Source organism: Trematomus bernacchii, unplaced genomic scaffold (genome assembly GCF_902827165.1).
Source record: "Trematomus bernacchii unplaced genomic scaffold, fTreBer1.1, whole genome shotgun sequence".
Lineage (NCBI taxonomy): Eukaryota > Metazoa > Chordata > Actinopteri > Perciformes > Nototheniidae > Trematomus > Trematomus bernacchii.
The window spans coordinates 755,601-780,019 of NW_022988159.1; the positions used below are offsets into that span (position 1 = coordinate 755,601).

Genomic DNA, 24,419 nt, shown 5'->3' on the forward strand with positions numbered 1-24,419 from the left:
AAAATGAACATCATCATAAACACAAACTTTATGGAATTGTAACTGAGAACAAAAAATCTGATTAGATGCTGAATATCAGAGAGAAAATAAGTCAATCATAAGGTAGCAACTCCATCAAGCAGACCCTGCTTTATCGCCTATTCAACACTCAATGGGACTATATTTTACAAAATGAACAAGATGCTGTATTGAAGAAGACTTGAAACTAGTGTTTGAGATCATAATCACTCATCAGGTGAGAAGTAGCGTCATTTTCTCGTGGACTTTTACACAATCTGACACTTTTTTGAGTTGAGTTGCCTCCTGTTGGATATTAGAGAGAAAGCAGGTGTACCGCTTAGTACCAACTTTAAAAATACTTAAAGGGCGAACACTTGAGGTCAATTTCTGAACAAGAGACGCCACATCTTTCCTGACAAAAGCAGGATTTCCATTGGACACAGTTGTTAAGTAGAACAAGGGCATCTGCCTCTTAAGTGGTTTCTTCCTCTACTTCTGATCCTCTGACTCGTCATTTCATCCTTATTCCCCCCCGCTGAGTGTAGGAAACTCAGCTGACGTGAATTCCCTCAGCCATGGTGTGTTAGCTGCTGATGGACACTTCCTCAGAGTGTGTGTGTGTGTCAGGTGAGCTCTCAGACTATGGGTCGTGACCTTGTAATGGGGTTAAGGACACGCTGACATATGTGGAGGGGGAGGGAAATGGGCTAATGGGGCAGGAAGAAATCTCAGAGATGGTAGAGAGTGAGTGTGTTGTGCATTAGTGTGAGAGCACTGAGCAGAGAGTGTGTGTGGTGTGTGTGTGTGTGTGTGTGTGTGTGTGTGTGTGTGAGACTCGCTGCTCAGCACTGCAGTGGGTGACGTGACTCCCATGCACTCTCCCACACTGCAGACTTTACACCAGAGCTGCACAATAAATCAAAATTGCAATATGAACTAATCGCAATATCTAAAAATCAAAGTAAGTGCAATATTTGATGAAAGCAAAATATCTGAATGAAGTATTGTGGAGCTGCAGAGAAGTCCTGGACTAGAATCGGAAAAAATAAATCAATGTTTGGTCGAGAATCTCTTAAAATAATCTCACCGTTTCAATCTGTTATTATCAGAATCATTATCTATGAGTTATTACATTTTACAGAATTATTTATCCTAATGGGGTTTCGTGACAGTTGCTCATTTTCAGAATAAAAAGATAAAAAAAAATAGAATTCAAATGATATAAAACATTAGAAGTTGAAGTTATGTCAAATAAAAGTGTTACAATTAAAAAATAACAAGTTAAAGTCAAAATGAGCACAGTCTACTACAATGTATGTGTGGCATGATGAAAAAGTCAATGGTGATTTCATCTAATATCATGAATCCTAATACAATTTCCAGAGGCAGTTAGTCCATTTGATGGCAAATAAATATTTGTTGTCAAATAGTGTAATCCTATTTGGTAGTAGTTCTTTCTGCTATTTCCTGTTTGTTATCAAATTATCTTTTTATCAGCTGCTCTCTATGGAAACCAGGCCTACAAACGATATTCTACAGACTCAAACTGCACTTGCAATACGATTAAAAAAGATCACATTTAGTTGTTTTTCCCCGAATCTTGCAGCCATACTTCTCATGCCTTTTTCTGGCTTACGCCTTCAGCCCCCGCTCTGACACCTTCCTGTTATCCCCTCACCACACACACACACATGCGCAGACACACACACAGATACAGAGACACACACACGCTCCTTCTCTCCTCTCATTCTCTGACACTTGGGAGCATTGATTTGCAGTCTGACTGGGCAGACAGTAGATATCCTGCACAGTGACCTTGGAGCATGTAATCCAAGGAGAGAGGAGATAAGGAAAGAGAGAGGGAGAGAGAGGAGAGAGCAGATAAGGATGGATAGAGGAGAGAGGAGAGAGAGAGAGAGGAGAGAGGAAAGGAGCCTGTCTTATACCCCATTCACACCAACGGTGTTTCAGGGCCGGTTCGGAGCTGGAGCTTGAAAAGCACCGGGTTTTCCTGTTCACACCGCAGCGGAGCAGCCTCTAAGCTCCGGAATCCGGTTCGTTTCGAGCACCAAAAAGTTGCAAGAACCGCATACGTCACGCTTACGTCGGAGGGGGGCGAGATTAACCTGAGCTAACAGTTAAGGCGAGTACGGCAAATAAAAGTTGTAACCAGCAGTAGTGCTGAGCAAAGTGACTAGAACGCAACCACACACTTGTTAAAAAAAAAAACCCCTTTATAAAGTCAGGCAACACTAACCAGGCTTCGTGTGATTCTGTTTATTTGTACCTTACTTTGACCATCCGTTCGCTGTTATTGATCATTGTGGAGAGCAGGCAGACGTTTTGTTTGTTATTATAGCAGCTATCGGATGGAATCGATACATGGGCTGCACAGGTTGTCATGTCCGACTATCACAAGTAGAATCATAATGAAAAATACGCCGGTAAAAAGTGCCTGGAGAAAACGGCTTAGCAAGTAGTCAGTTTAGCTTCGGTTGCTATGCTAACATCACCCATGTTATACCAGAGAAACTTTCATAACAGCGTTGTGATGCCAAACAGCGTCAATTCAGACTGACACCAAACAGCGTCAATTCAGACTGACACACATTCACTTAAGGGGAACTGGGGATATGTATCAGCTGCTTGTGTGACAGTCAGACAGTGAATACTTTAGAGCGGCCGCTGCCATGTGAGCTAACCCGGAGCTAACGGGAGAATAAACTCCAGTGGAAGAGCAGCCAGCACTGCAGCGGTCGCTAAATGCCGCTGAAACACATTAATAAACAATGAACCACGGCACTCTGGAGAAAAGTATAAGGTTGGAGAAGTCGTTATTTTATTTAATCTGGCTTCGTATGATTAAAAGCAACACGATCATCGACCCGACGCAGTCCCCCGTTGTTGTTATTGTTGTTGTTGTTGTTGTGAGCTCCGTTGGGGAGAAAATCAGCGACGTAAACGGTGACGTCATGACGCAGCAGCGGCAGCTCTGGGCGGTGTGAACAGAGCGGGAGCTGAAAAGGGAAACCGGAGCTGAACCAGAAAAGCTCTCGCTAGGAGCTAGAAAGGGAAAAGCCTTGGTGTGAAAGCACAATGACCAAAAGTAGATCCTGAAATCGTCTCTTCCAACAAGATCAATATTATTGCTTTCTCTAGTTTACCGAAGCCTTTGTGTATCCCTCCATTGATCTAAACTCGTTGCAGTTCATTTTGAGTTAAACTAAATCAAAAACAGGGCAGATTACGTCCAGGAGACAAACACACAATGCAAGTCATAAACTCATGAACTGGATTTCCATCATCTCCATAAAACCTGCAATGTAACCGTCTGTGATCTGGATTTATTTGCAATTAAATAAATAAACACAGTAAATCACGGGGGGTTACATCCCTGTAATTTTCTCCTTTCTGAGTGAAAATATTTACACAAACACTAGCTTTTAAGTATTTTCCTGTAATCGACGTCAGGTTGTATTTCACAAAGCTTCACAGAACAAAGAGTCGCTGTAAATTACAACTTTTTCTAGGAAATACAGTTAAAACTAGATCCTGGTGGAGACAAAGGTTATTCACAAAGCATCTTACAGGGTTCATACACCTTTTCACCAATGATTTTCAATGACTTCTCCATGACCTTTACCTAATTTTCCATGACCAAAAAAATTACTCTTTCTCAGCGGTACCACTGAAAATGGTTTATTTTAACATGGAACAGGAGAATAAGGTCTGCATATGAAACATGTTGAGCCTCTAAAACAAATCAAATAGTAGGCTTACTAGCTTCTACACGCTAAAGCAACTAAAATCTCTCACCAGCAAAATAGAGAGGTGAAGTCCCTCCCCTTCCGGTTGAGCTCCATGGGACCTTATTTCGGAAAAGTCATGTATTGAAGTCAATGGCGAGAGAAAGATTATCTTTCGATCCCGTTTGAATTGTGCCACGAATTACACATATGATGTTTGTCAATTTAAAAGATAATTTTGCAAGTCAAAAAAATAAAAATGTGTCGTAAAACTGTGAAGTAACACTTTTTTTGTGTGAAACCGCTCAATGAACTTCATCTCCCGTCTCGCACCACACACCAAGACGGCCGTCACGTTGGCACATTTCACTTCTTTCTTTCAGAATGAGGCGGAAAGTATTAAAAGAGGTGAAAATCACTCCAAGTCTGGGCATGTTGAGAGCTGCACATACACACAAGGGGAGTTAGTCGGTTCGTAAGAGCCAGCATGCGGGACCGGGATTCTGGGATTTGTAGTCTTTCTAGTTGCGTATTTTTCATAGTCTTATATTTCAACAGTTTTACGACAAATTGTGACTTTTTTGACATGGAAATTATTTTTTAAGATTGACAAACATCATATGTGTAATTCGTGGCACAATTCAAACGGGATCGAAACATAATCTTTCTCTCCCCATTGACTTCAATGCATAATTTTTCTGAAATAAGGTCCCATGGGTCGGAAGTAGATGGGCGGGACTTCGCCTCTCTATACCTCGTCAGTTAAATGCCATTTTGCGTTTCATTACTATACGATACAGTATTTATTATCATTATAGTATTAGTATTTCGGCGATTAGATAAAAATATAAATTATATTTGACTTTAGTTAAATTTCCATAACTTTTCCAGGGCCTGGAATTTGCATTTTGAATTACCATGACTTTTCCAGGTTTCTAATGACCGTAAGAACCCTGCTCTTAGCACTTAAGGGGGGAAAAGGAGGACTTTGTATAATCTTAAATGTTTCTTAAGCAGAAAAGAAAAAGGCAAAAGTCAAAGAGGAAGGAGCACGACAGGTAACGTCACTTCTTTACAATCAAAACTGAAGACTACCGTTTGCCTCTGCCTTTAACTAAATCAAGTGTAACTTTTATAGCTGTGTTTTATAGGGTTCCTATTCCATTTGAGCTCGTTTAAATGTCTATTATTTTGCCCTTTAATAACCCGTAGAACATTGTTTTCCAACAACAGCCAACTCAAGACTCACCTTTTTGATTTAGCTTTTAAATGAATTATATGTATTCTTGTTCTCATCAGTCCTGTGTTTATTGACTTCTGTTGTTCTGACAGTTCTTATTAATCAAAAAGCTTTTACTCTGTTCATCACCTGGGAAGGGGAGGTAGTGTATTTAGCTTTTTGTTATCATTGATCAAGTAAGGGGTGGGAATTAATAAGCATTTGCTTCCTCCTGCTCCCTTTCGGACACATATGATTTTTTTTTAATTATTATTATTATTAATATGAAGACTTTTTTTTGTTGAATATATAAATATTATCGTGAATGTGGATAAAATACTGTATTTTAACAATACGGTATTCTGTTTTTCACATTTGTTATTTATTTATTTATTTATATATCTTTTTTTTAATCTGTTCGAAATAAAGATTGAAAAAAAAAAAAAAAAATGTATGAAAACTGCTTTATAAATACACCTTGACTGAACAACTTCCTGCTACTCTTCTTACCGTCTGCAGCCTGGATGTGGTACCCGTTATGATATATGCAAGAACAGAATGTCAAATTAAATACTGTACAGTAACATGAAATTAAATACAGTTTATTACGCCGATTCAGATAAATAAGTAAATTGCAAGATGACAAACAGACAAGTCGTTACTCTGTTCATCACCTGGGAAGGGGAGGTAGTATTGTGTATATTGTGTTATCGTTTATGTATGAAAAGTGAGTTTGACTGAATGATGTCCTTACCCTCAGCGGCCTGGATGTGGTACCCGTCTCCTCGCTCTGACTTCACCTCCAGCAGCTGCATCGTGCGGTCCAGCAGGCCGTGGATCACCTCGAAACCCGGGCTCTTGTTGTAGTAAACGGCACAGAAACGCCGGCTGTTCCTCGCACCCACATCTGGGAGGAAGAGGAGGAAGAGGAAGGTAAGGTACGTTTATTTATAAAGCACATGTCCAGATAAGTCCGGCAGTGGCTCAGTCAGTAGGGGGCTTGGACTGTGAGCCGCAGGGTCGCCGGTTCAAGTCCCCGAACAGACCTAAAATATGGAGAGTGGACTGCTACTTGGAGAGGTCCCAGTTCACCTCCTGCCCTGCCGTGGTGCCCTTGAGCAAGACACCGGACGCAATAAAATAGCATTAAAAGAAAAGTAGAAAATATACAAGTTGAAATACAAATTTACAGTAAGAAAATATAAGATAAGTACTTTATTGATGCCAATTTGGGAATTGTTTGCGATCTGAGAACTGGGTCGATTTGTTCTGCTCTTTTTGTTTGGGTCAGGACTCTGGCAGCGGCGTTCTGGATTAGTTGAAGTTTTTTAAGGGTTAAGGGGCAATATCAACCACTTATTAAGAAATCTGGACTTTCACACACATTTCTTTTATCCCTTCCCACATGCAGCAGACTGTTACCTTTGGTGTCGTCCTTCAGCACCACGTCAGAGATCTCGAACAGTTTGAGGGGGAGGGGCATCTTCCTGTTGGCAGCGAGGGTCTTCAGCAGGCCGGGCAGCAGGGTGGTGCGCGCCACCTGGTGGACAGAAACGGAGGTCAAGGCAAGGCAAGTTTATTTACTTCTCTCATGAATCCACAGAGCTGCATCTCTCAGAGGACGGGAGAGCCCCCTTCTGGAGGAACTACAACCCATCACTTTTAAAACATCCGTGCATTCATTTTTATCTGAATCAATTAATACTTTTTCCTGACTTTCCTTATTCTTAAATCATTCTTTGTTGTATTGACTTTTGCTGCAGGTATTATCCTATGCAACAATGTATAATTTACTAAATCGATGATTATTGTTGTTATTTAATGGAGAAGAAGGCGACATACTTTATGAATCCCATAGGGGAACATTGAGTTTCACACTGTTGTACTACTACTGATTTTATTTTGTATAAATTCTGACTTTTAGTACCTCACTGTCCTCATTTCTAAAATCATCTTATGACTTTTGTAGTGCAAAATTAACCTATGCAACAATGTATATTAGAAAATACACTTTTTTTACATGATTATTACAGAAATAGAGATATCATTTATGAATCCGATTCTGGGGAAATGTGGGTTATAAATACACACATGCACAAACAGGACCTAAACACAGCTACTAAATTTAAAATATGAAAATTGTGACCGTATGTAGGACCCGTTATAGTCGCCGACACACCGGGGACACATATTTATGTAGAAAAGACATCAAAAAGTGCATTTTGCATGATAGGTCCCCTTTAAATGGCACAGTATGCACATCTCTATGTTCTGTTCTTCTTTACCTGGAACTCCGCCGTCTTGGGGTTGGCGATGTGAACCGCTCTCGTCTCGGAGATTTTCTTCCCAAGCTTGTCTGATATATCTTCTGTGGAGCACTGCAGGAGGAGAGGAGGACGGATCCTTATAATGATCAAACTCTTTGGCGTGCTACTGTTACAAACCCTTTCACGCATAGAGGTCACTACAGTGGACAGCTATTCAAAAGGTGTTTTCTTGTATATGCATGTTTTTTTGTTGCATAGTTGCACCATCAGCCACTACATAGGACCATATTGCATCATCCCATACACTGCTACTCAGTGGAAAGTCAGTTTCCAATGCATGATAGATTTCTCTAAACCAAGATGGATGACAGAAAGCCACATGGACCAAGTCATCCATCTATATCTTGCCAATCCTTTCATGGAAAGCGCTCCCTGCAGATATAAAACATTTGGTGACATCAAGTAACAACTAAGGAATCATATAATTCATGAATTGTCAAAGTATTGATTTTATGTTTGCAGGAAATCATGATTATTCGCCTGTCCACTACAGTGGACGTCATGCATCACTGGCTATATTTCAACTAAACTTCATACTGTTACTGCTACTGTTCTTCTTGAAAATACTTCATCTGCAATATCTTTTTGGGCCTTAAATATATATACTTAAGTTATTATAATGTAATTTTAAGTTTGCAAATCTTTATTTAGCATTTTTTCCAAATGTATAAGTTTTCAGTTTAGACTTTAACGCATACGGTCTACCTGAGTGGACATATAAAACATTTTTTTCCTAAATTTGAAAAAACTAGATAAAAAAAAACCCATGCCCCCAAGAGCAATAAAAACACTTGGTAAACAAATCCTGAGTGAGGCTTTCATAATTCATGCATGAAAGGGACAAGTGGAGGAGAAGAGTCATAAAGTTATCAAGGTGGCTTATTAATGCCTGGTGTGGTTTCTGTTTCCACTCAATATCACCATGGATTGATTGACGCGTGCGATCTCTCTAATTACCACCACAACATTCTTGTTATGAATAAATTACATTAGAACAGAATAGACCCAAATATGTATATGTGTTCATTTTAATTCATTTCTTATTTTAAAGTTACTTAACAGTATATATATATATTTGTATCATCTTTCATTTTATTCATCTCTAATCTGTGTTTTCATTCTCACCCTGTTGCTGTTTTTTTCTGAATTCCCCCACGAGGATTAATAAAGGTCCATCTTATCTTATCATTACATGTTAGACGTTTTTATCCAAAGCAACTTACATACATTCAATACTGTGTGCAATCTCCACAGAAGCAATTTGGGGAGAAGTGACAACGACAAGCTGACTGCAGTCCAACTTGCTCTCCCGTGATCTGAAGATAAACACACTACCCCACTGAGCCACACCCTCCCCTTAATACCATTTATTAAACCCAAAAACAGCGTGTGTTTGCAACTCGGTCGAAAACTGTTTGCTCACACAGCCTGTGAGGTCACTTAAATACCCTTATGTGCCCAATTGCGCCATCTAGTGCTCAAAACATCCTTTCAATAGTGTTTCATTGTCAAAGTTCATAGATTTTGTTTATCTTCACGGTCTACTGTATATATTCTTGTTGTGTTGTTATTGTTGTCTCTTGTATTGTTCTTTATTCCATTTGTTTGGTGTTAAAATATTACATTTTTGACACGTTCATCTGGCTGGCAGAGAACTCACTGATACACAGCTTCTCTTTGGATAACTAACATTTCACATTTATATTTAATTTAACACACTTCATGTAAATAATGTCCTGCTTTAAATTGTGTCTAAAGCCCTTCAATAGTGTTTATTGTCAAAGTGTATAGATTTGTTTTATCTTCACGGTCTACTGTATATTTTCTACTTTTTAATGCCGTTTTAATTCTATTTTGAGATGTGTAATTCTAGTATTGTTTATGACTACTCTTTAAATGTGTAACGCCTTGTTCTATGCAGCTGAAACGCAAACATTTCCCGATAAGTACCTCTTATCTTATCTTAAAACAAACAATAAACACATACAAATGGGCACAGCAGCTGTTGTACAGACAGATTAACCCATAGTTTGCCACCTTTAGCTACTGGTATCTGGTTATTTCATCAGTTATTTAATATAACGATGTGTTTATTGTTCTTACCAGGGCGAAGTTGAGAGCCTCAGTGAAGCCAGCCGCTGCCAGGTCCTGTCTCAACAGCTCCGTCAGTTTATTCAGAGGGAACTGTGAACATATAGAGCAAATACATAAGAAAACACACCATGTTGAATGAGAAACAACAATATTATGGGCTGGCTGGTACGCTTTGATTTAGATTATTCTCGGGGGTCTAAGGGGACCCAGGTGTGTCTACAGTGGGAGTGCCACATTATTGTTTGATAACTTTTTTTGAAGGTTTTGTTAATTGTCATTTAGTTTTTTACTGGATTTTTATTTTATTTAGAAATTCCACATTGTCTGACAGTGAAAATTGGAATTTTGAAATGTATTCTTATCATTTAGTTGGACTCTTATTGAATACAGATAAAATAAATGTTTCTCTGAAATACAGTCTGCAGACGATTTTGTTTAATTATCTATCTTCTTATTTAATTTGTTGGTCCTCTATACATGTATTTTCTACTTTTATTGCCAGAAAGGTTATTTTATTTTGAAGTCGACTCCCTTTTTGTATCCAAATGTAATAAACAAATACATCTTATGTCATACACACTCACTCCCTGAAACACTAACGAAACAATTCACATTTGTACTCATTGTTTTGTTAGTCGTTTACTACATCCCACCATGGATGTTTAATAAGAACTGGATACAGCGTGGGAGGCGGGGGTCTCGTTCTTTCCTATGAGAGCTGCTCATTGGCGCAGGAAGCCAAAATGGCCCAACTTTTGAGAGAGCGAAACGTCACAGATTACCCATCATGCCTGGCTGTCAGAGCAGAAGAACCCGTATGTGCGCTCACAGAGCATGCGCCCCTTAAGCCCCGCCCCCCGAGCTCCCACTCTCGGCTCACTAGAATGAATGGAGAGAGAAAATAAATCTAGATTCGGCTTTTAGTGCATTTTAGAACTTTAACCTGTTCCACTCTGAGCCTGTTTTTCAGGTCTCAGGCTCGAAAATGACATTCCCAGAACAAATGACCATATCTTCCCTTCTAAAAGGGTTAAATTAATAATCTTTGTTCTCAAAGTAATGATAAACCTGTGAGTTGGATGTAGAAAAGTCAGAATCAATATAAATGTTTTTTATTTTAAAGAAAATTCAGATTTTACATAGTAAAAAACTGTAAATTATAGTGTCCGTCCAAAAATGATTTTTTACAGATAGTGAAAACTACCCTTGGATGATGGGTTAGTAGACTAAAAGCTTTAGGAATCCAAAGTACAACATATAATAAGTACCCTGTATCAAGATTGATGCAAAACAAGTGACATTTGACCTTTTTAGAGAGATTTAGCCAAAAACCCCCACTTATGGGGTCATTTGGGTGGATTTGACCTATCTCTGGCCCCCCTTGGTCGATTTGGTTGGTTGACATACCCTTGTGACCGTTAGAGCCAATAGAATCGAAGGGGGAGGCTCACACCCACACACGTTGTAAAGAAAAAATGTGGGCGCTTCGCATGTGGAAAACGAAAGCAAAGTGGAGGAATGTCTCCTTCTGGAGTTTGGAAACTAAAACGCAGTTGTATTGCTTATGGATTATCAGAAATAATTTCAAAGAAGGCACAGACACATAGGATGAACCTATGGATTAACTGCAGCATCGTTTTTTTATCGTTTTAATGCCATTGAAGACCACTTTTGACCAAGGTAAGCCATATTTACGTTTTTTAGCTACTTAGCTCCACATGTGATGATGTACGCTTTCGTTTATAGCGTCGCGAATGTTTATCACTGAGTGTTGAGGAGGGCACCGTTAGATTCAGTGTCTCCAGGACACCAAAAACGAGTGGTTGGCTGTGCATCTAGGATAAGTAATAAGGGAGTTATGAGTGAGTTTAAGTGCCTTTGTAGGTTCCGTTTTTTCGATCGAGGCTAATTCAGAGGCTGAGTGCTAGCATTGTGGTTTTTTTTTGAAAAAAAAAATTAAAAAGATCAGTTAGCTGAGTTTCTTCCCGTTACATGGATATAACACATTCATAGTTTTATTCAATATTAAGATTCCTTAGACGTTGTTTCCTGCAAATGACGCGTTTATCCGCCCGGTACCGGGGGGAAGGTGTGAAACAGGTTAAGGACTTAATGATTCTAATAAGGGCTATAAAATAGTTCATACTGGGTAGTTTATTTAGATAAAAAAAAAGTATCCGCTGATTTACAGACGTCTCTTTCCCAATGTTAGTCAATGGGGAAAAGTATTTCTGGGCACAGTGACGTCACGGACTGATACAGAAGTTGCAGTACTGCCGTTTGGCCACAAGGAATATTTTCATCAGAGTCCGGCGCACTTCCTGGGGGCTTACAAAGAGCCACAATATATTGACTATTTTTGTTATAGTCGCCCACCCCTTCCCGTTAATTTATATAAAAATAGGATGAGAAATGAAACCGTCTCGTTATCTGAACATGGACTTGTAGGAATTTATTTTTGTATTAGTTTTACTTTTATATTATTTTCACATAGGCCTATGTATGTATATATAGAATTTAGTTTTGGTTATCTGTGTGAGTATTTAATTACGGATTTTTTTTTTTCATTATCCTGCAACTGGATGACTAACGGGAGGGCTACCTCTGTATAAACTGCTTTCTGCCCTCCTGCTTCTACTCATGTTGTTTGTTTCTCGGATGTGATCTATTTGTTGAAATAGTAGAATAAATTATAATAGGAAAAACCCAGGCACCTGATTGGAAACACTAACAAAACAATTCATATGTGTACTCATTGTTTTAAAAGTCATTTACTACATCCCACGTAGAACAAGCTGCAATACATCCAGTATTCTTTATTTAAAATCGCCCACACCTTCCCATAAAACATGCAGAGGAATCCCATCTACAATCAGAGACCAGACTGCATTTATTTGATTTAAATCCCAAAACCTGGTTAGTGAGGAATCAGCTCTGCCAACACTGACACAATCTTCTGCTCCTTACAACCGATGAAAAATAGCCTCTTGGTTAACTCTGGGACATTTACAGAAATGTTGATTAATGTGCACTGTCCCTGTGAAATAAATAAATAAATAAGTAAATCGCAGGCACCTGATTGGCCACGGTGTATGTGCGTGGCGTGGTGTAGGGGATGTTGTTGAAGCCGTATGCCATGGCGGCGTCCTCCATGATGTCACAGGCGTGAATCACGTCGGAGCGCGTGGGCGGGATCTCGACCTCGATCTCGTCGCCGACCCCCGTGACCTCGGAGCGGAGACACATCTTCGTCAGCAGCCGAGCGATCGTCTCCGTGGACTCGCTGTCCGGAGAGAACGGACCATTGTTAATACAAAAATAATAGAGGACAAGCAGCTGGACGTCTGGAGACTGTGTGTAGTTTTTAAGTACATTTACCAAAGTACTGTACTTAAGGTAATGGTTTAGAGAACTTATAACTTACCTGAGTATTTAAATGTAATGGAAAAAAAGCCAACAATTCAATACTTAAACCCGAGAAGAAAATACTTTAATACGTTGATATCTTAAAAAGGACATTACAGATCAATCTTTTTAATCGGGCTGTGAGTTTAGAGTCATGTTACAGACTTGGATTTAAAGATGTTGTTTTTTTACCAATTTTGCTAAATTGTTTCTTAAAAATACTTATTTCGTATTATCCCTATACATTTATTTTTATACCTACTATTGCAACTTATTTTCTTAGCTTGTTTATGTTCGCTTCACCAGATACCAAAGCTAATTACCTGTATGTGTCAAACGTACCTGTCAATAAACTTGATTCTGATCTAATATTTTAGCCATGGTATTTATTTTAATTTTTAACAATTTATGATCTTATTGTTTTATTCACTCCTGCAAATTGTACAGGGTTTCCCCACACATAGACTTTACTTGGACGGGCCGCCCAGGTATATTAACGTCCGCCGAAGTATATAGCTTGCCCTACTAGCACCCCCGCCCCCCCGCAAGTATATTTCAGATCTGTGGGAAACACTGTTGTATACATTTTAGTTTTTAGTTTGATTTATTGTGTGGAGCACATGTTTGTACGACATGTTCTAAATAAATAAAGTTGAGTTCAGCTCTTTTAAAATCGTCTGAGCCCTCCATCTTAAAAATCCAATACACAGTCTGTTGTCATATACTCACTGTACTCGGTTGGTTGTTTTTCGTATATTAATATAACGTGTAAATATATATCTTAATTTTTATTTTTATTACATTTTGATAATCGCTTTATTTTTGATTTGATTCGATTCTTCTTTCCATACATTATGTTTGCCCCGCTGTACACCAAATAATTCCTTGTACGTGTAATATACCTACTTGGCAATAAACCTGATTCTGATCTGTAATCTGTTTCAGAGAGGTGTGAATTAACAATGTCCTTTTTAAGATGCATTTAAAATATCAATATCAATTTTAACTTTACAAATGAAAGGTTTTGTCTACATGCTGCAGTGTTAGAGAGTGCAGGTGAATCTTAAAGAGAGTTTGCATGTTGATGCAAAACAAGCAAAATGAAACGCATCTTAAACATTAACCTGCAGGTGCTTTGCAGACTTTCATCTTGTGACACATTGCAGGTACAAATGACTCACTTGATGCCGACTTTCCTGTTGATGAAGTCGCTGGACAGCTTCTCCTTCCTGTAGGCCAACTCCTGAAGAACACACCAGCGATTTAGCAGACATTAGAAGAAAGGTATGTCATGTATTTATTGAAATTGAAAGATAATAAAGTGAGTACAGTACTGGGTATTTGCAGGTCTTTCCGTCTGGGTACACCACCTCCGCCTCCTCTACCCTGAAGAGCAGGAAACAGAAGGAAATATCACCTTAACTGTAATATTAAGAAGGTTTTGTCGAAAAATATAGTACGAGGGCGCCAACGTCACGTCGATGGCGGCTGTGGCTCAGTGGATAGAGTGCTGGACTTTGAATCAGGGGATAGCAAGTTTGAGTCCCACTGCAGTCAGCATGTCATTGTGTCCCTGGGCAAGACACTTCACCCCAAATTGCTCCTGTGGGGATTGTCCACAGTACTGAATAAGCTTTGGATAAAAAGCGTCTAACAAATGACATGTAATAGATGCCTCTCCTGATATAAAAATGTGACCGTTGAGAAATTCAATCCCACGGCAAAACAAAATAAAAACCATCAAAAGCCGGGATAGTGGTGGTCTAATGGATAGTGAGGTGGGCTGAAGATCGGAAGGTTGTGAGTTCAAATCCCGCCAGGAACACCACCACTAGTGTGCCCTTGAGTAAGGCACTTAGCCCTTAGTTACTCCAGGGAGAATGTCCCTGTAATTGGTCATTGTAAGTCGCTTTGGATAAAAGCGTCAGCTAAATGAAATGTCACTTCCGACCATAATAATAATAATAATAATAATAATAATGATTTTGATAGCGCTTTCCCTAATGCTCAAAAAACGCTTCACATAAAATCAGAACAGAAACATTACAAAGAAAACTGTGCAAAATACTGCATTAGAGCGATGCGGAAAACAATAGTGTCTTCATGTCTTCAAGCTGCAGAGTCATAAATTGCACCTCAAACTACACAACAAACAAACAAATCTATCTCTGCCGTCTGACGATCTATTCGACACCATTTTTATATTTTTAGAGTAATTATACAGTTATTTGAGGAACAGAAATGTTGTTTTCTGGCATCACTTTAACATTTTAGGGGTAAATCTGCATTTTTGTATGAGGGCGCACGCCGATAGTAAGAGTTAACCAGTTTAGACAAGACTATGATATTCATTCATTTAGTTATTTAAAGGGGACCTATCATGCAAAATGCACTGTTTGATGTCTTTTATACATAAACATGTGTCCCCGGTGTGTCAGGGAACTCACGCAGCGTCAGAAAATAAAACCCTCTCTCTTTTCCTCCGTACCCAAATCTCTAAAAACGGGGCTACAACGGAGCTGATCCAGATTTGCGTCCGATATGACGTAATATCGGAAATGTGGACCCACGGCCCTATCAGAAACGTTGCTATCAGAAACAATGCCCGACTGTTTTGGACGTAATATGGTCGGTGTTTACATTAGCATCGCTAACACTCAGAGCTAACCTGTACTGGAGAGCATGTGTGTGAAGAAGCAGGAAATAAAAAGGAACTCACCTTGTGGTATAACCGGCAAGAGAGAAAGCCTTTGAGCTCCATACTGTTTCAGAAATAATCCTTGATAATCCATGATATGGCGTTTCATCACGGCAGTATTTAGTTTAGACAGTAGCTGCCGGGTCCCGCATGAGCTCAGACCCCTCCTTTATTTATTTGTTATCAATTTTCTTTTGCATGATAGGTCCCCTTTAAGACTTACGTGAAAGGCTGTGAACAATACTCGCTGAACATGGTCACCATCATGTCCAACACGATCTTTGCCTGGATAGAAAACAGGAGAATACGTTTTAAACATTTAAACGTTAACTGAAACTCATATTGAAGTGATTTCCGTCTCAGTTGTACCTTAGTCAGGTCTGTCGCCGTGCACTCCACAAACACGTTCTTCGTCTTCAGGGTGATTTTCGAATGGTCACCTGGAAAAACACACAATTATTAATATAAAAAGAGACGATTACAACACGTTTTTTTTTTTGCCAGAGCTGCAACAAGTAGTCTGCTAATTCATTTACAGATTTTTGGGGATAATTGACTATTCCTCTGTCACATTTAATACAAGGAAAAGGCTAAAAGTTTAGTTTTCAGTCTCTCAAAATGTGGATATTTGCTGCTTTTTTGTGATTTATATAATACCAATATGAATATCTTTGGGATTTTAGATGGACAAAAAAATACAGTTAAAGAAATCTATTTGGATTTAAAGAAAGTTGGACATTTTTCACATTTTAAAGACCACAATTAAAATAAATAAATAATTAGGCAGGTTAATCAATGATGAAAACAATCGTTGGTTTGATTCCCTAATAAAAAAACATTTCATAGGAATTAATACGTTTATATACATTTTTAGTCCTAAAATGTTCACACACACTCATGATTTCCAAATGTTATTATCATTGTTTATTATATTTATTAAGGATGCTCCGATCGATCAGCCGCCGATCGATATCGGCCGATACTCACTCTCTGCCAATCGATTGGAGGTCTCTAAAAATGCCGATCGCGAGAGCCGATCGCATGACGTAAAATGATGACGTAAAATACATGACACTTTTCTCTGGGCAAAACAAGCTCGCCAAAATGGCTTCACCAGTCTGGCAGTATTTTAAGTGTCCGAAAAAGACAATAAAATAGCGGTATGCAACGTGTGTGTGAAGCAGAAATCCTGCAGCTCCACCCGCTGTGACGGACCGGTGAGCGGAACAAAACACACACTAAGCGTTAGACCTAACACACTTCGCTATTTTATCTACCTCTGGAACAAGCTAAACTAGTTATGAATATGTTTATTCTTCACTGTCGGGTCACTCATTACTGGATCAGTGAGCTGCATGAGATACTGACAGGCTGTCAGGAGAGAGAGAGAGAGAGAGAGCGCGCTTCCGCTCATTTCTCCCGTGTTATTATCCAAAGTTAAAGTGGACCTATCATGCTATATTTGAATAATATAGTGTAGGACCATACCTATATAAAGCATATTTATACTTTTTTTTCCTTCAAAATACCAAACAATTTATTTTTTGCTCAATTTGACATTTTTTAGATCTGTTTTAGCAAGGGCTGATTCAGTGAGAACAGCACCATCTACAGGCCTCGCATATGTACTACAGCGTCTCCAGCGCTTTCGAACGGCAATGGCCGTGGCTGTCTCCTCCTGATTGGTGGAGTTGGCCCAATAGCCGTAGCGCCACCGTCCTGACGTCAGGACAGTGTTCAAATCTGGATCAGTTTTTATCAGATCCGTTGCAGCCCCTTTTTTAGAGATTTGGGTATGGAGGAAAATAGAGAGGGTTGTGTTTTCTGACACTTGTACCCCTTTCACACCAACGGTGTTTCAGGGCCGGTTCGGTGCTGGTGCTTGAAAAGCACCGGGTTTTCCTGTTCACACCGCAGCGGAGCAGCGTCATAGCTCCGGAATCCGGTTCGTTTCGAGCACCAAAAAGTTGTCCGTCTAGAAGCAAGAACCGCATACGTCACGCTTACGTCGGAGGGGGGGGAGATTAACCTGAGCTAACACTTAAGGCGAGTACGGCAAATAAAAGTTGTAACAAGCAGTAGTGCTGAGCAAAGTGACTAGAACGCAACCACACACTTGTTAAAAAAAACACACTTTATAAAGTCAGGCAACACTAACCAGGCTTCGTGTGATTCTGTTTATTTGTACCTTACTTTGACCATCCGTTCGCTGTTATTGATCATTGTGGAGAGCAGGCAGACGTTTTGTTTGTTATTATAGCAGCTATCGGATGGAATCAATACATGGGCTGCACAGGTTGTCATGTCCGACTATCACAAGTAGAATCATAATGAAAAATACGTCGGTAAAAAGTGCCTGTAGAAAACTGCTTAGCAAGTAGTCAGTTTAGCTTCGGTTGCTATGCTAACATCACCCATGTTATACCAGAGAAACTTTCATAACAGTGTTGTGATGCCAAACAGCGTCAATTCAGACTGACACCAAACAGCGTCAATTCAGACTGACACACATTCACTTAAGGGGAACTGGGGATATGTATCAGCTGCTTGTGTGACAGTCAGACAGTGAATACTTTAGAGCCGTGTGAGCTAACCCGGAGCTAACGGGAGAATACACTCCCGTTGAAGAGCAGCCAGCACTGCAGCGGTCGGTAAATGCCGCTGAAACACATTAATAAAGAATGAACCACGGCACTCTGGAGAAAAGTATAAGGTTGGAGAAGTCGTTATTTAATTTAATCTGGCTTCGTATGATTAAAAGCAACGCAGTCCCCGGCCCGTTGTTGTTGTGAGGTGAGCTCCGGCGTTGGGGAGAAACTCAGCGACGTAAACTGTGACGTCATGACGCAGCAGCGGCAGCACCAGTCGGGCTCTGAGCGGTGTGAAAAGAGCCGGCGCTAAACCGAAGAACCGGTTCTGAACCAGAAAAGCTCTAGCACGGAGCTTGAACCGGAGTTGCGTTGGTGTGAAAGGGGCATTGGTGAGTTCCCTGGAACACCGGGGACACATATTCATGTATACAAGACGTACAAAAGTGCATTTTGCATGATAGGTCCCCTTTAATGTAAACTTGAATAATGTACTTCATTTGAATGTAATAATTATGTTGTTTGTGGAAGCTCCAGTGAATGAGCCCCATTAACTGAGTTTTAAACATCACTTTAAATGGAAGATCCCCATAGGCCCCGCCCACTCGATCGGATCAGCCAATACTGATTCCGGCGATCGGCCCCAAAATTGGCGATCGGAGCATCCCTAATATTTATGCATTTATTTAGTTCAAAAAGCCTCAAACTATGTTATTGTGTTAGCTGTTGAGTCTGATCTCGGATGTTTCTGAGCTCACAATCTTAGAAAAACACTGATAAAGTCTCTTTATTTATATAAAAAACAGGCAGACATTAAGGTGGTGCTCACCGTTGATGATGGGGGGCATGGAGAGGACGATACCGTTGCTGTCGTAGATGACGGGGTACAGCGGCTTGTCTTCGATGATGTGGAGGTAATGTCTCAGGTGGCTGTCTGTCTGCAGGAGTCAGGAGATAAAAAGGAATTTAAGAACCACTTATAAAGACAAACGGCTTTTCTGACAAACGTTACTGTCAAGAAAATGTATCACACGGTGTCATTCAGTTATATTGTCTACTGTACTTTTGAATCTTTAGTAAATACCACCAAAGGCAACTGTGATTTTTTGCGTAACTGTTGGGAAAATAGTGAATGTACTCTTCCAATATGAGAGTACACGTGATAACAAAGGTATCCCAACTGTAGCTGTGTACATGACAGGATGTATGATTACCTAGAAGAGCATCAGGACTGTTTGAGGCATATGATAGCTATGTGATTAACATGATGATTCAGCCTCTATGGAGATAGACATATGACAAGCATGCTCATTTCTGACGTGGAGCTAATCTGAAGTAAACATTGAATACTGCTTTCTATTCCTCCATCTTGTGACTGTGTAACTCCCTCTCTTGGATATCAGCATGTGAAGGACACTGTTCAGGAACTAGTTGATGCTCTGGATGTGATGACTACTTCCATTCTGGAGAGGATCACAGATACATGGATCCTGAGATTGAAGCTAGATTTTGAGAAAGTCAGATTTTTGAGATTTTGAGAAAAAGTCAGATTTTTGAGATTTGAGAAAAAGTCAGATTTTTGAGATTTTGAGAAAAAGTCAGATTTTTGAGATTTTGAGAAAAAGTCAGATTTTTGAGAAAACATCTGAATTGTGAGATTTTGAGAAAAAGTCAGATTTTGGAGAAAAAGGCAGAATTTGGGGGAAAAGTCAGAATTTTGAGATTTTTTGGAAAAAGTCAGAATTTTGGGAAAAAGTCAACATTTTGGGGAAAAGTCAACATTTTGGGAAAAAGTCAACATTTTGAGAAAAAATCTGAATTTTGAGAGAAAGTCAGAATTCCTCCATCTTGTGACTGTGTAACTCCCTCTCTTGTATATACTGATATACAGGAACTAGTTGATGCTCTGTATGTGATGACTACTTCCATTCTGGAGAGGATAATAAATACATGGATCCTGATGTTGAAGCTCAAGCCGGTGACGAGTGATATTTTTCTAACAGTAACACTGACCTTGAAGAGGCTCATGAGCTGGGTGGCGGTGTACTCTTTGGTCTGGTTCAGGGGTTTGAAGCTGATTTCTGCGGGGGGTTTGGCGGTGTACGTGAACGGACCGGAGACGGTGTCCAGGTCGTGAGTCCCGATGGCCACCAGGCTCCTCTTCCTGCATCAACGTGTCAGATATTTAATATTTCAACACCAAAACAAATGGAATAAAGAACAATACAAGAAACAACAATAATGGTGATCGATATCAAAAGATGTTATCAGATTTCTTTTTCTTTTTATTGCTTCTGAAAAAAAATATCTATGCCTTTCCATTTTTTATCAACTCACCTGCATTGTCTTTTAAATGTCATGTTATGAATGTCTAAATACCTGTACAGCACTTTGAATGGCATTACCTTAGGATATTAAACCATTAAAATAGCCAAATATTACCCTATTTGAATAGGAAATATGTTCAAACATGTATAACAACAATTTGATTGAGAACAGATGCTAATACTGTTATTCAAGTTGTTCATAGTAATACAGAAATGAATACTTCTTAGACTATCACCACTATCTAATTGATGGCGTGATACAAAGTGACTATGAAAACGTGTGCATGTGTGCTTGGTGTAACAGCTGATCTGACCTGCAGATGTTCTGGTGGAGTTTCTCCTGCAGCTCGATGAAGCTGTCGTAGCGCTCCTGAGTGAAGGTGATGTTCCTCAACACAGCTGCCACAGCATGGGGTCGCACCGCCGCCGTCTGCACAGGAAAATATACAGAAATGATAAGTAAATTCAAAGGTTTTATTGTCATATGCACAAAGCTACAGTGTAGAAATGGCAATGAAAATCTTCTGACCTGATCTCCTCCAACAATGCAACATATATAATAAAATACATAATGAAAAGTAGTGCAAAACGTCTATTTACATGTAAATAGAATATGATATGTACAAGAACAGAATATGTATGTATGTAAATTAAATACGGTTTATTGCGGTGATAACTATTTATATAAATTAGTAGATCGCAAGATGACAACAGGAATGTTTATCGGGGCACTTAACAGAGCTAAATACACACATGTATCAGATTTGTTTAATGGTATTAACCAAACCACTGATAGCTCCAGTGCTCGTGTGTTACCGCCCACCTCCTCTGTGATGATGAGCTTCTGAGGCTCCCCACTGAGCGGGCTAACGCGTCTGTAGCGAGGCGCCTCCAACCTGCAACACAAACACAAACGTTGCACCCTCAAAAAACAGCCATAACAATGTTTTTTAATGTTGTGTATTTTCTAGTTTCAATGAGTGGAAACTTAAAAGCCAACTTCAGTCCTGATTACAACTATCTAATATTCATTTTCAGAATTTTAAACCTTAAAAATGCAAAACAATGTTTGCATTACGCCATGTTTTTCAAGGGAAATTATTATTTTCTGTATACTGAATGCCGTTGCAGCAATTGTATTTGTATTTCTTTACATTATGGCATACGTTAATGATTAGCATCAAACATGATTTGTTAGATGTCCCTAAATAAGTCCTCCTGTTTTCTGGGAGGACAAAAATCTCCACTTTCTAAAACAGATAGAAATTATACATTTTCCACTTTCAATGCGATCCATTTTTTACCAACTCGAGCCCGTAACTACCAAACTATTGATTTATTTTCAGAGTTTTAATGACATAAATGCAGGTTTGTTGAACTATTTAATCCCATTTTATTGGAAAAGAGGCAAACATCTCTATGGTCAATATCTGCAACCCTCAGCAACTCACACCAAAACTATCTAGATTAGAAAACAGCGGTACAGGGGCGAGGGGGAAACATGCACTTTAAATACTGGTGTGAACTTTCATTTAAATCCCTTTAACTCCTTACTTTATCATTCCTGTTGGGAAAATCCTGAATGTCCTTTTCCAATATGAGAGTAACATGCTAACAAAGGTATCCCAACTGTAGCTGTGTAGCTAATCTGAAGTAAACATTGAATACTGCTTTCTATTCCTCCATCTTGTGACTGTGTAACTCCCTCTCTTGGATATCAGCATGTGAAGGACACTGTTCAGGAACTAGTTGATGCTCTGTATGTGATGACTACTTCCATTCTGGAGAGGATCATAAATGCATGGATCCTGATGTTGAAGCTCAAGCCGGTGAGCAGTGAGATTTTTCTAACAATTCCTTTGGATCATCCTTCACTTTTTATAATGTAGCCTTCACAGCAGTATACAAGTTCACAGAAAAACCTCTCACTTGTTCTTGAAGACCTGCAGTCCTCGGACGAGCCCCTCCAGACACAGCAGGTCGTAGCGGTTAGCGGGAACATCGATCTTATACAGGATGACGTCAGACGCTCCCGAAGCCTTGGAGTCGCCCTGCTCTCGGCTGATTATCTCCTTCTCTGAGGTCTGGAGCGGGGCAGAGCAGAGTTCACGGGTTTACAGCTGCAAATACTGATTATTTCCAACATGGATTCATCTAATGATAGTTTAGTTTCAGTTCATGGATGATTGTTGAGTCTTTGAACTGTGAAAAAATGCCAAGTACAACTCCAAAAGTCTATTTTTGGAACAAACATCCCAATAATATATTGACATATAATGTTTACAAATTGGTAAATGGCAGATATCGTCTCATTTGAAAATCTGAGAATACATCAGTTGTTTTGGTAACGTTTACAAATAAGGACTGATGACGCAAAGTGGAGAGAATAGGAATAATGACTGCAATCATTAACATAAAAAACAAATACAAAAAAGTATTTAACCACTTAAAATGTGTTATTAAAGTGTGTATTAAAGTGGATTTTAATACGTGATTTAAAAGAAGTTACAGATTCTAAAGCATTATATATTCAGGGTTCATACACTTTTTCACCAATGATTTTCAATGACTTCTCCATGACCTTTACCTAATTTTTCATGACCAAAAAAAATTACTCTTTCTCAGCAGTACCACTGAAAATTGTTTATTTTAACATGGAACAGGAGAATAAGGTCTGCATATGAAACATGTTGTGCCTATCTAAAACAAATCCAATAGTAGGCTTACTAGCTTCTACACGCTAAAGCAACTAAAATCTCTCACCAGCAAAATACCTCAACAGTTAAATGCCATTTTACGTTTCATTACTATACAGTATTTATTATCATTATAGTATTACTATTTCGGCGATTAGCTAAAACATAAATTATATTTGACTTTAGTTACATTTCCATGACTTTTCCAAAACTTTGGGAAAAATATTGTTTTCCATAACTTTTCCAGGGCCTTGAATTAGCATTTTGAATTTCAATGACTTTTCCAGGTTTGTAATGACCGTATGAACCCTGTGTATTGTATTGTTGTTCCTTCTGCAAAACAAATTCAAAATGTGTTGATTTACTCATCTTGGACGCTAGTTTTTAGGCTTCAAAAAGCAACACAAACTTAAATGCAAACAGTGTTTTGATCTTTTTCATTACAGTTCACTCACAATTTCATCCAGCTCCAGCCCATACTCAAAGCACAGCTCGTCAAACTCTACATCAGCTGTAACAACAAAACAAACACTTCATTCATAAAACATTTAAATAAAACAGCAGGCTGCTCAGATTTAAATGACAGGTGGAGGAAATGATGCAATCACGTTGTCATCAAACACATGCATGTCAAATATCGAACGAACACTACTTTCTTGATGACATTAATATACACAGGCATAAGTTCGCATTCACGTTTATATTTGGCATTCATTCCCTTTTAAAATTGTACTTGTTCATTTAAAACGCTTGTAGTAAAGTCAGAGAACGCTAAAGTTAGCCGTTTGTTGCTAACATCAGGCTAATGATTTCATGCAAAACTCTGAGTTGCTCGGTCTTTTAAAAGCCAAAATGACATTAAATAACCAGGCAGATACGTGTCCCATTACTTGAATATGTATTACACCTGACTTACTGTATGTTTTGCCCAAAGCTTTGAACAGAAGATCCCTCTTTACTCCGACAGTCGGCATGTTGAGATGCTAATCCTGCTTAGCACAGGGGAAAGGAAGGACCCCGCCAGCCGGCTGCAGCTGTCCGGAGAGGTGCCTGACTGAAATACACTTACTTAATTACTAGAAATTACATCCAGTTCTTGAGAAATGTATTTACAGAAATGGGAGAAGTACTCAGATCTTGTACTTCAGTAAAAGTAGAAGTACTCAGATCTTGAGTAGAAGTATTCAGATCTTGTACTTGAGTAACAGTAGAAGTAGAGTGTAGGAATACTCTGTTACAGTAAAAGTCCTGCATTCAAAATGTTCCTCAAGTAAAAGTAGTAGTGTAAGCATTGGGTTGAGAGGTCATGTGTTGTGAGC

General features: G+C 39.2%; 1 protein-coding gene across 1 annotated transcript in view; it reads right to left on the reverse strand.

The window, feature by feature from the left end:
- Positions 1 to 24,160, reverse strand: part of farsb (phenylalanyl-tRNA synthetase subunit beta) — a 30,806-nt gene extending 6,646 nt beyond the window's left edge. The window contains 16 exon segments of the mRNA XM_034122239.1: positions 5,720 to 5,872; positions 6,388 to 6,505; positions 7,251 to 7,343; positions 9,396 to 9,476; positions 12,462 to 12,669; positions 13,973 to 14,034; positions 14,126 to 14,177; positions 15,713 to 15,774; positions 15,859 to 15,929; positions 18,907 to 19,015; positions 20,091 to 20,241; positions 20,719 to 20,834; positions 21,228 to 21,300; positions 22,334 to 22,488; positions 23,556 to 23,611; positions 24,017 to 24,160. Coding sequence (XP_033978130.1) covers positions 5,720 to 5,872; positions 6,388 to 6,505; positions 7,251 to 7,343; positions 9,396 to 9,476; positions 12,462 to 12,669; positions 13,973 to 14,034; positions 14,126 to 14,177; positions 15,713 to 15,774; positions 15,859 to 15,929; positions 18,907 to 19,015; positions 20,091 to 20,241; positions 20,719 to 20,834; positions 21,228 to 21,300; positions 22,334 to 22,488; positions 23,556 to 23,611; positions 24,017 to 24,074 — 1,618 coding nt within the window. The 5' untranslated portion in view covers positions 24,075 to 24,160.
- Between the last annotated feature and the right edge of the window lie 259 nt (positions 24,161 to 24,419).